The sequence below is a fragment of the Emys orbicularis genome, chromosome 8 (assembly GCF_028017835.1).
Source record: "Emys orbicularis isolate rEmyOrb1 chromosome 8, rEmyOrb1.hap1, whole genome shotgun sequence".
Taxonomy (NCBI): Eukaryota; Metazoa; Chordata; order Testudines; family Emydidae; genus Emys; species Emys orbicularis.
Window position 1 is genome coordinate 90,722,611 of NC_088690.1, and position 12,496 is coordinate 90,735,106.

General features: G+C 42.0%; 1 protein-coding gene across 4 annotated transcripts in view; it reads right to left on the minus strand.

Annotated features, from left to right (window-relative positions):
• TTC1 (tetratricopeptide repeat domain 1) overlaps positions 1 to 12,024 on the minus strand; it is a 45,597-nt gene extending 33,573 nt beyond the window's left edge. Inside the window, exons 1-4 of one of the 4 annotated variants that reach the window (XM_065409187.1) lie at positions 11,952 to 12,024; positions 10,630 to 10,979; positions 2,960 to 3,020; positions 409 to 521 (exon numbers count right to left, since the gene is read on the minus strand). In XM_065409187.1, the coding sequence (XP_065265259.1) occupies positions 409 to 521; positions 2,960 to 3,020; positions 10,630 to 10,965 (510 nt within the window). In that variant the 5' untranslated portion in view covers positions 10,966 to 10,979; positions 11,952 to 12,024. Of the gene's footprint in view, positions 1 to 408; positions 522 to 2,959; positions 3,021 to 10,629; positions 10,980 to 11,852 lie in introns of all 4 variants that reach the window. The other 3 variants (XM_065409186.1, XM_065409183.1, XM_065409184.1) reach the window with 3 other exon arrangements.
• Positions 12,025 to 12,496: the final 472 nt, after the last annotated feature.

Consider the following 12,496-nt stretch of genomic DNA (forward strand, 5'->3'; position numbering starts at 1 on the left):
ATAACGCACTGAACTGGTTACTTGAAGACAATCATATGACAATTTAGGCCTCTAGCAGGGCCAAAACATGGACCTACCAAAGTTACTAAACAAGAAGTAACCAGGTGGTGTGGAGACACTAGCCATGTTTAGAGACAGCCATGCCCACAACTGGTTATAAACTCAGTTAAGAGTTGTAGCATGGACAGAAGTGCCTACAGAAGACTCAACTCCAACCAGTGGGATCAACTGCATTTTTCAAATCAGTTCCCCCCCACCACCTGCCCCAAATCTCCACCAGTATTTCAACTGAGATGAACAACAACAACAAAAAGTCAGTGAATAATAAAACCTGGAAACTATGGCTTAATTCCTTCAAGCTCATTCATTGACTCTTGTATATTCACAATACTCAGAAAGTACATTCACCTGTTTCATTCTTGCAGCAGCTCTGTTTGAAAAGAAAACAGACCTGTCTTTTTGGTAGCAGGCTGGGCAAACCTGTACAGCTTTTGTATAGGAGTCTTCTGCTTCCCCATATTCTGAAGATTGAAGAGGAAAAAAAAAAAAACAACAACAACATTCATTGCATTTGCCAGTAGAATTAGTGAGAGCCACATAGCTTAAACACTCTGGAAAACCATATTCCTCAATATCTGAAGCAACATCAGTTTTATAACAAAAGCAAGACTCAGCCTTGGTCTACACTACGAGTTTAGGTCGAATTTAGCAGCGTTGCATCGATTTAACCCTGCACCCGTCCACACAACTAAGCCGTTTTTTTCGACTTAAAGGGCTCTTAAAATCGATTTCTGTACTCCGCCGCCGACGAGGGGATTAGCGCTGAAATCGACCTTGCCGGGTCGAATCTGGGGTAGTGTGGTCGCAATTTGACGGTATTGGCCAATGGGTGCTCCATTGTGACCGCTCTGGACAGCACTCTCAACTCAGATGCACTGGCCAGGTAGACAGGAAAAGGCCCACGAACTTCTGAATCTCATTTCCTGTTTGGCCAGCGTGGCAATCTGCAGGTGAGTGCAGATCTCATCAGCAGAGGTGACCATGATGGAGTCCCAGAATCGCAAAAGAGCTCCAGCATGGACCGAACAGGAGGTACGGGATCTGATCGCTGTATGGGGGAGACGAATCCGTGCTATCAGAACTCCGTTCCAAAAGACGAAATGCCCAAAAATTTGAAAAAAAATCTCCAAGGGCATGAAGGACAGAGGCTATAACAGGGACCCGCAGCAGTGCCGAGGGAGGGTTGACTGACGACATGGCTTACAGAGAATTAAAATCAACAACGGGGGTGGGTTTGCATCAAGGAGAAACACACATAACTGTCACACAGAATGGCCCCCTTAAGGATTGAACTCAAAATCCTGGGTATAGCAGGCCAATGCTCAAACCACTGAGCTATCCCTCCCCCCACTATTCCAAGCAGAACTGAATCTCCATTAAACTTTTCAAGGTGCCCCTGACAGACCTCACCAAAATGATTGTCGGACGTTGATTTCACGGAGGGAGGGAGGGGGGAGCAAATGAATACAAAACAAATCTGGTCTCTTTCTTGTTTTGATCCACTCCATCTCTCTTATACATCTTAGGCTGGCAGCAGACGGTGCAGTACGATTGCTAGCCATCGTTGTCTCCTGGCCTCTAGCCAGAAGACGGTGCAGTACGACTGCAGGCAGGACTGAATCTCCAGGAGACGAAACTTAAAGAGAATGACCTGGAGTCACTCCCATTTATGTCCAGGCACCCCTGACAGACCTCACCGAGGTCTGCCAGGAGCACCCATGTCTGCCCAGGCACCCCTGACCAACCTCACCGAGGTCGGCTAAAAGAGCACCCAGGAGACGCCAACGATGGCTACCAATCGTAATGCACCGTCTACTGCCAAAAGGCAATGAGCTTCTGCTGTGTAGCAATGCATTACCATGTCTGCCAGCACCTAGGAGATGTACGGTGACGGTGAGCTGAGCGGGCTCCATGCTTGCCGTGGTATGGCATCTGCACAGGTAACCCAGGAAAAAAAAAAAAGGCGAGAAATGATTGTTTGCCGTTGCTTTCACAGAGGGAGGGAGGGACGGGGGGCCTGACGACATGTACCCAGAACCACCCGCGACAATGTTTTTGTCCATCAGGCATTGGGATCTCAACCCAGAATTCCAATGGGCGGCGGAGACTGCGGGAACTGTGGGATAGCTACCCACAGTGCAACGCTCCGGAAGTCGACGCTAGCCTCGGTACTGTGGACACACTCCGCCGAGTTAATGGTCTTAAGTGGGGACACACACAATTGACTGTATAAAATCGATTTCTAAAAAAATCGACTTTAGTTGAAGCCAGCCTAGCACTGATCTGAAAAATCATGACATGACATCAGTACCTCCTCTCAGAACCTAGGGAGGAATCCTGACATGATGAGAGATGCTAAACCTCTTTAAAGAACAGTTCTTCTCTAGATCATACCTTGAAGATACACCCATATCCAAGCTTAATACAGCAAAGGGTAAGTGAAGGAAGGAGATACTTGTTATTAATCACGGTCAGATTTTCAAAAAGTAAAGGACCCAGCAGGCTGATTTTTCTCCCCTCCTGTGTATTCCAGCAATAAGTTTTCCTTACACATTATATCACAAAGTTTCAATCATCCATTATAGAAAGCTCTCTCTAGTGAGCTGTCTTGGAGGCAAGTATCCATTTCTGTGGGATCATTACTCTAATAAGTATATTAATGATACTTTCCTTTGGTGTGCATTGCACCAAGTACTTTTTAGCACTTGGTCTCTAGCATTTATTGTTGTCGATTAGATCTCCCTCCTCCCCTTTGGTTGCTGATGGTTTTGTGGGAGGGGAAAAGAGACCCAAGGGTGATGGAAAATATATCTACCTTAAGGTTTGCCACAGTATCTAATTGCTGATTTAAGTATTAACTAATTTCAGAATTTATTATGTTAAAAGAACATTAACCCACCTCCTTTCTTAAACTGCTCGTTTCCTTTCTCCTTTAACGTTGTGCTCTCCTTTCTTCTTTTCTGCAACAGATCAGAGAATTTCAGTGTCTCACTGGATTTAACTGAAATGAACAAGTAGGTCAGCTAGTTCTGCATTACTATGAAAGAAAATCAGAATGAAAAGTAACCAGGAGAATACAGACAACACCTTTGTAGCTGTCAAACAGTTAATTTACTATTATACATATTGGGTGTATCATCACACTGGATAGGGGCATAAAGGGCTCTGATTTATAAACTAACATATATATAAGGGATATTTTAAAAATAATTTTTTTATGAATGTTTGCATTTTGGCATTTACTGTTTGCTTCTTCTTTTGGAACAATAGTACCTTTCCAGTGCCATTTAATTTCATTCCATTCAAACTGGCTACATAAGATCTGTCTAGTCAGTGAAGTCCTGCAAGTTATTATTTGAGACATCCTGTCCAAGAAGTTTATCATCAGCTGGCTGTGAACCCTGATGAGGAGGGTCTAAGATTGATGGGATGCAAAAAGTGTACTTCCAATGCAGCAGAGACAACAGACTAGTCCAAATGTGATACTGTTATCTTGGAATAGATTTATTATGCAGAAGGATTGGTTAACAGAACATTCTTTTTTCTCCAGCGAAAGTAATGTAGATGTCAGGCACTACAAGCAGCTAGAGGCTGAAAAACGGGTCACTGGCACAAATAAATGGGCTTACTAAGGGAAGAAATACACATTTTCTCCTTGCTGTATCTCTTAGCATTGCTCACAGATGACTAAACAACCAGCCATCAAACCCAAAGGCTGGGAGAAGGTTCCATTAGATAGTGAAAATTGCAGGGGTGTGTTTTCAACCACAAATATCTTAACAGCACTGCTGGCATAAGTGATGTTGGCAAATACAGAAGGATGTCACCAAGCCATCTCCAAATGATCACTAAGGAATACTTGGCACACAAATATAGCTCATGGAAATAAAAACAAAATGTCATAGGGTAAGAGTACAAGGGACCTGAGATTCAAGAGACAAAGTGCAGCTCCTTATTTCTGTGGCAAGTGATCATTTTGACCATTGATTTCTCACTCTCATGTGCGCGCGCGCGCACACAGAGTGTTCAAATTTAAAGCTTATAAATTATAGCTCATTGAGCGATTAAAAAGCCAACACTGGGGAAAGGAGCAGTTTCCTTCCCTGCAGATTGTGTAAATCAAGGATTAATGCAATTATCTATATCACACAGAACATCTCCTTGGAAACAGCTAAATATAGTAGTCTGTGTGGAAAGCTGCATTGTTTCACAGTTGTGACAAGAAGCAGACTCAAACCCAATACAAAGAGAGGGGTTCTTTCTACTGTCTGCTTTGCCCTGGGAAAATAGTTCTCCCAACCACAGACACCACAATGATAATCCAGAAACCACAATAGTTTTCACAGAGCAGACTTCAGGGAACACCATACAATTTTCACATCACAAATAAGTTCATACTCCAGAATCTTGTTCTGATCTTTGGATACATGCTCAGGTACCACAAAAAAACCCCAACAACTCATCCATTCATCATTGGATGAAGTGTGCTCCACAGCGTTCTACTCTACCATTTACAAACCCCATGCATGGTGAGATGCTATAGGCATTGGATTATGAGCAAAGACCTCCATTGTCTTCAAAAGTCCATAATGGAGAAAAGCCAGTTATACATAAGGCCTTATGCAACACTCCAGCATGAAGGCAAAGAGAACATGTGGGCACTTAAATAAAGTGAGTAAGTTGGCACATAAGTGTATAAATGCCTTTTCTACATTCAGGAGTTGGCTGGCCTATTTAGACAGCTACATTTGAAGGCTGAGCCCACTCTTAGGGGAATGCTAATGGAACAGCAGCCCCTGCAAGGTCACTTCCTGATGTATGGATGTTGCATAGAAGAGAAATGTATATTCTTTACTGGTACATGCTTCTTGAGGAGAACAATACAAAAACAAATAGATTTTACAACAGTGAACAAAATATTCAAGTACCAGTATGCAACAAGCTAGCGGTGTTTGCCTCTAAACCTCACTGTTAGGAGGCGATGACCCTACTGGAAAACATGAAGCTGTAAGCTTCCTGCTTTTTACACTGTACTTCCAGCTCAGATGGGTAACAACTGCAAAGTGACTGGTCATCACTTCACTGTGATTATATGAGAACTGTTTTGTGACCCACCAATTTTATTTCCATTATAAGTGGAAAAAAAATTGTAAGGTGACTTGTCCTTGGGACAAATTTTGCAGAATGTCACCCCACTGCCTTATTTTCAGAGTGAGATTTAAGTAGCTGCAGGGCAGATTGCCTGTTCTTCAATCAGTGACAGAAGTGGGTCAGAATGGACTTTCAAAATGCTCTATTGGGAAGGGGGGAGGGTGAGAGAAACTAATCTTGACACCTTGTTTTCCCTGAGGCTTTATTAATATGTTCATTGAATCAAGTATAACTGTTCTGACTTACACTTCATTATATGGTGCTATTCATAAGAGAAATCCAAAGGTCCATTTTCTGCAGTGTAAAAGCCTATGAACAGGGAAATTATGAGCCAGAATAATAATTCTGTGTCAGGAATTTGCCAGTGTCAGGAATTTGCTTTTTGGATGCATGAACTGACTGAAATTTAAAAGAAAAAGCCTAGTGAATATATTAAGTTAAATGCAGTTACTTCTTACAAACTAATCAAGTGATACCTTAATGTTAAGTATGGTCAAAAAGATCCTGATTAAGAGAGGTTTATGAAAATGGGAACTGAAAAAGTAGTTATTGTTAGAGTTTTAAAGGAATTAGAATCACAGGTTAAATCGGTCTGGCAATCAGCAAGAGAGACCGAAGATTAAAGACCAACCCAGAGTAATGGGGAAAAAGTCATCTTGGCCTCCTGACAATAGAGTATAAGCCCAAGAGAAAAACCATCATGTAGTCATATGAACTCTGCTACTTTGTCAAGAAAAAAAAATATCAAAAGTTAAAAATGAAGGCAAAGTAAGCTCGTCTGCTATTGAAAGAAAACAACCTATGCTTCTTTACTTTTTATTCTGCAAGTGATCAGCTTTATAAAAATGCATGAGAAGCTAAATCCCTACATTCATCCTTCAGCTGTCACAGTTAATAGACACCTGCACTGCTAGCCTACAATACTCCCCATTCAGCAACACTCCCCCCACCTCAACTCCTCTGGCTTTCTCTTATAGATTTTATTCGATGGATTGATTTAGCCTTAATGGTGTACTTTACTTAGATCCATTTTTGCCAAAGGCACAAGAAGAGCATGTGCTCTCCCTCTTCTTCTCTGAGGCTATTTGTACAATGTGAAAATGCATCTCTGGGTCTTATACACTCTCTGGTAAGGTCACTAAGTAGCAATTGCTTACACTGAATGAGGTTCTATCACCAAAGGGTGCATAACAAAGTCACTTACGTCGTTAAGGAAATATAAATTTCTCAGCCTCAAATTCCATTTCCTGATTGTAAATCAGTATTTAGCAGCTGTCTGCTTCCCCCTGCAGTCTTATAAAGTCATTGCTACATCATGAATCCTAGCATCTGAGTTTCACCTTAGGAGTATGGTACTCAGGTCAATCCCAAGACTTACTGCAGTTATCAGCAATAAGAATTGTTACACTGACAACTCTGGAGGCATGTGCCCTCCATTTATTAACAGAACAGATATATTAAGTATCTTCTCACAGCCCTATCACTGGTCACAATCCAAGCGTGAGAGGATGAGCTCAGTCTCCATCATGCCCATTAAATCCTTGGCTTCTCTGTTGACAGAGACAATCAGAGTGCCAGTTAGTGTGAAATGCAGGAGTGATGAAGCAAACCTGCAGAGCTGTAAAGTTTCCAAAAGGGAGTACAGTAGCCACTTCACATCAGCATACAAGAGTTATAGACGAAGTTTCTTACTTTTGTGTGCAGAGTGTCTCAAGTTGGTAGAAACTGTACTTTCCAGAGAAGTGAAAACAAAAAACCAACTGAAAAATAAGACTAAATAAGTCAGCTAGGAATGCTGGAAAAAAAAAAAAAAAAACAAGTAGTGACAGTAGCCTGCTATGGGCTGTGTTTTAATTACTTAGCACTGACAAAATAGTATTAATACAATTTATATTTCTTCCACACTTAAGGGTAAATTTTCTAAGGCACAAATGGCAGTTAGGCACCTAATTTAGAAAATCCAGCCCTTTTCCAAGATCAACTCTCTGGAGAAATAGCAGCACAGATACTCTCCAATAAATGAAGTGACAAGTGGGTTTCTTTCTCTAGCTATAGGGCAAGTCTATTTGCGTTATGGACTTCGGTCATCAATATTTTCTCCCATTTGACCAAAACAATAGCATATTTTGTAATACTACTGTCCAAAAACTGCACTCGACCCAAGGTTTAAGAATCTGAAGGGCCTTCCAAAATCTGAGAGGGATGAGGTGTGGAGCATGCTTTCAGATGTCTTAAAAGAGCAACACCCCGATGAGGAAACTACAGAACCCGAACCACCAAAAAAGAAAAATCAACCTTCTGCTGTTGACATCTAACTCAGATAATGAAAATGAACATGTGTCGGTCCGCACTGTTTTGGATTGTTATTGAGCAGAACCCATCATCAGCATGGACGCATGTCCCCTGGAACGGTGGTTGAAGCATAAAGGGACATATGAATCTTTAGCACATCTGGCACGTAAATATCTTGTGACGCCGGCTACAACAATGAGAACAGGCTTCTCATAGCACTTTCAGGTGACGTTTTAAACAAGAAGCGGGCAGCATTAATCTTCTAAAATGTAAACAAACTTGTTTGTCTGAGTGATTAGCTGAACAAGAAGTAGGACTGAGTGGACTTGCAGGGTCTGAAATTTTACATTGTTTTGCTTTTGAATGCAGTTTTTTTGGTACATAATTCTACATTTATAAGTTCAACTTTCACGATAGAGATTGCACTACAGTACTTGTATGAGGTGAATTGAAAAATACTATTTCTTTTGTTTTTATACAGTGCAAATACTTGTAATCAAAAATAAATATGAAGTGAGCACTGTACACTTTGTATTCTGTTTGTAATTGAAATCAATATATTTGAAAATGTAGAAAACATCCAAAAATATTTAAATAAATACTATTCTATTATTAACAGTGCAATTATCACAATACATTTTTTTAATCGCTTGACAGCCCTAGTAAAAATACACCACCATTGCCTAGATCTTGCACTTCTCACCAGTAGATCTCAAAGTGTTTTACAAAAAAGACAAGTATTGTTATCCCCATTTTACAAATTGGAAAACTGAAGCACCAAGAGGGAAAAAGACAGTCACCCAGCAGGCCAGAATCCAGGTCTACCGAGTCTCATTCCAGTGCTCTATCCACCAGAGCTGTCTCCCTGCCCCAAGGAGCTCATGTAATGACACATGTACAATATGAAGGCAAATTAAGACTAAGGGGATTTATTACATTTTTGTCATATTTTGATCAAGTCAGTAAAATGTCACCAAAAAATGAATTAACACTGACTTGGCTGCTCACTCAGCTCTGTGTTCAGTTGCCCTCAACTGTACATATTTCTCCCTATCATTTTCCACTTACAGTAATAAACAGCAAGACTCTAGCAAGACCATTCCCTCCCCTCCCCCCACTTTTTGGGGGGGCACACATTGGTATTCAATTTAGTTCTGAAATGAAGATAGGGCCAGGCATAGATCAAAACCTGTGGTGCCAACTAAGAAAGAAACAGCTTGCTGCTAAAAAAAAAAAAAAAATCCATTACAAAACTCTCCAATATTTATCTGTAGGATCAACTTTGAATGTTGTCTAGATTATGATGTGGATGCTGTTATACAACATAGTACTAATGTATATCCTTCTCTCGCAGTTTCACACAACTCCACACCTTTCTCTTCTTGCATGCCAAACCATCTCATTCTCCTCCTTCAAACTCCTTCTCAAAATTTACTTTTGGTTTTCTGTTCCACCCTAAATATTTGTTTCCACTCTTGTCCCGATCACTTACATTGATCTCTCTCCATGAAAAAAGTTACACAGCCTCCTTCCCTGTAAAATAATGGTCTCTCAAGAGCAGTAGTTCCTTCCCTTGTCATCTGTTGTGCCTCCTCATTGAGCAACTCTGACATTAACCATGATCTGTTATTCAGCATGTTAACTGTAATTTAGATTGTAAACATACTTTGGACAAAGAACAGTGCATTCTTACATCTGTAAGAATGCTGCATCTACCTAGAAAGTTATAAAAATAAGTCTGCTGAAGGAGCCTTTTCACACAAGTTAAAATGAATCAGAATCACGCCCTTCCCAAGTTTTAAATAGTGGATTACTGTACAGAAAAACAGAGACATTGCTGAGAAGCACTATTAAAATTAGCTCCTTAACTGGACAGTCTAATCAGATTTGAAAAGCATGAATCAGTACTTTGAGGACATTTGAGCTATTTTACAGTAGGCCTATGAATTCATCAATTCTGGAATCGTGAAACCAGGCTACATAATAAGCTAACAGAAAGAAAGGCTCTATGTCCTAACACATCAAAACCAGAGAACCAGAGTGCTCATAAAGCAATTTTATAAGATTTGGAACTTGGATTTTTATTTTTCAGTCTTACTTTTTTCACTGTTTGGAAAAATGGACTCATGAAATTATTAAAATATATTAGATAACTTGACTCCTAAATCCTTTAGAAATATTTAAAAACTCTTAGAGCAGCATCATTTTTAGTAAAAATCTCATCACATTACTGAAATGAATATTGTTAGTTGAACCCTAATTTTTAAAAACAAAGAGTTTTCAAGTTAATATTAATAGAAGTGTAGTGTATTCACTGGATTTTTTTTTTTTTTTAAATTAAAAATTTCCCAGACGAAAAAGCAATTCAAACTGCTGCTGTATGGTACTAGGGAATGAGAACCAAATAGAAACTGATTAGTCTATTTCCATTGTCCAAGCTGAATGAAGTGCACGTAAGCAAGCAGCATAAATGGTGCAAAGTGTGTCCACCCAACCTAATTTTAATAATTTGAAGGGATACAGTCAACTTTAAATCTAACTGACAACTTGCTTTAGGAAATTTGCTAGAAGGTACTAAAACTGTCCTGAATCCCTATGCCAGATTTTAGTTTTATAACCACTTTATCTTATTTTGCACGGTGCTTTTCTCCACCCTGTCACTGATCAGGGCTTAACTGTCTAAACAGGGGGAAAACAGTGAAAGTGCTGTCAAATACACAAAGTAAAATGAAAAACAAAACAAAAACCCCAGAACAGATTCCCCCCTCTCGCCCGCAGTCTTTCAGTTATAATTATCTAAAGTTGTTACTTATACCAAAAGTAGGTAAAAAATGCACACAGTTTTTGGGGGGGAGGGCGGGGAGGGGCAGAAGTGAGGGGGGGAGAGTTTGACATCATCCCTTTAGGGTATTCTTAGTGATCCAAATAAAAAAAAAAAAAAAAGGTTAAGTGAATTTTAACTTGCCAGTGTCTTTTTAAAAGTTTAGTAGCATTAAAGGTAGTGTCCATAAACTTCATTTGCACATTGGATTAAATGTATTAAAAAGAGATCAAAAAGAGAAAATGTGTTTAAAACAGATATTAACAAGTTAAAAAAATTGTAATGTAATCTCAATAAAAAGTTACCTGTTTTTCTTCCTCTGGCATATTTTTTTCCAGTTCTAATAAGTATTCTTCATCTAATTCTGTCTGCTTCCCTACAGGATCCTCTCTGTTGTCTCTCTCCTGTTCCATTCCTGGTTCCTTTACCTCAAAGGAGTCATTACAGTCATGAAAACACTCATCTGCTGCTCTAGCCTCTTGGGAAGAGGAATGAAGATCTCCCCGGTCCATGCTTCTTGAATGATGTGCATCTTTGGAACCAGCTGTCAAAGGACTGGTGCTCTCTGATGACTTCTGATCAGAAAGCTTTAAGCCATGGAGCAATTCTTCAGGTGGACTGGATTCTTCAGTCTCTTCCATCTTGAAGGGTTAAGCTTTTGAAAATAAGGGAGAAATAATAATCCTCAGTACTTACAGTACACAGCACTTTCAGTCACAAGACTTCAAAGTACTTCATACATTTTAGTTTACCCTCACATTGCCAATCTCTGAGGTAAACAGTTATCCCGTTTTACAGACAAGGAACTGAAGCACAGTATTTAAGTGACTTTCACTTGTTCAACTCAATCTTGTGAGCACTTAACACATGTGAACAACTTTACTCACAGGAGTGCTTACCACTGGATTCTATACGACTACTCCCACAGGTAAAGATATGCATGGGAGTAAGTGTTCAGAGTGGGCCCTAGCTCATCACTGCATTGTGACAACTCCCTTGAACACGCAGCAGTCACTCGCCCCTCCTCTCTCACAGCATCACCATCTCCCTGGATGCCTGCCAAGCCCCTAGTCTAGACAGCATCGCCACATATGGCTCCACCCAAGCCAGGCTTCCCCACCCATTCTCCCGTGCCACTTAACACAGCATCCCTCACCCAGTCTTGCTTCTCTGTCTTCCCCATCATACGTTCCCATAGACCCACTGGTCCAGCAGCCCCACACTTATCGCCCCCCCAGAAACCCCAGGCACCATCAGGTCAGCATTCCTCCCAGTAGCCCACCCCGAGCCCCAGGTACCCCCAGCTCAGCAATCCCCCACATATGCTATCCCCCCAAACACCTCCAGATCAGCATAACGCCCACTTCTCTCCCCCCCCCCGCACCCCCAGGTCAGCATTCCCCTCACTCGCCCCAGGCACCCCCAGGTCAGCATCCCCCCACTTGCCCCGAGCCCAGGTCCCCCCGCCCCATGAGAGCAGCCCCAGAGACCCCGGGCGAGAGACACGGCTGGTGCCCCGCCCCCACACCTTAGGAAGAGAGCGGGATACCCGTCCCCACCAGACTTCAGCAAGGACCGGCTTCGCTTCAACTCCTGCTGGCGACTGGCGTCCCCTCTGATCTCTCACCTTCTGTAGCCCGGTCACTTCCTGCCTCTTCCAGCCAATAGAAGCTGAAGGTGCGGGGCTTGTTGGGAATTGGAGTCTTGTGATGACCTATGAGGTAACAGTAACTTCCGGTAAGGGGAGGGATCTGTAAACATGGATTGAGTAAGAGGCAGGGGGCCCTGCTGTCTTGAGGGGGGCAGGGGTGGGACTAGGGGTCCTTTACGTCACCCAGTTTAGACGTTCCCGTTGGTGACAAGATATGGGATGGCGACGGAGGCTGTCCGTACAGAATGTTTCGGGGCGCCATCTTGGATTAGGACAGGGAGCGGCCATCTTGTGTTACGGCAAAACAAGAGGGCTGCAGCGAAGGGAAGTGGTTAGTGCCATGCGCTGCGTTCGCAAGGCACGCTAGTGCTGCTGCAGTGCCTGTGCAGGCTGCCTTGGCATCCCCTAATCCAGGGGTCGGCAACGTTCGGCACACGGCTCGCCAGGGTAAGCACCCTGGCGGGCCGGGCCAGTTTTATTTACCTGCTGACGCGGCAGGTTCGGCCGATCGCGGCCCCCAC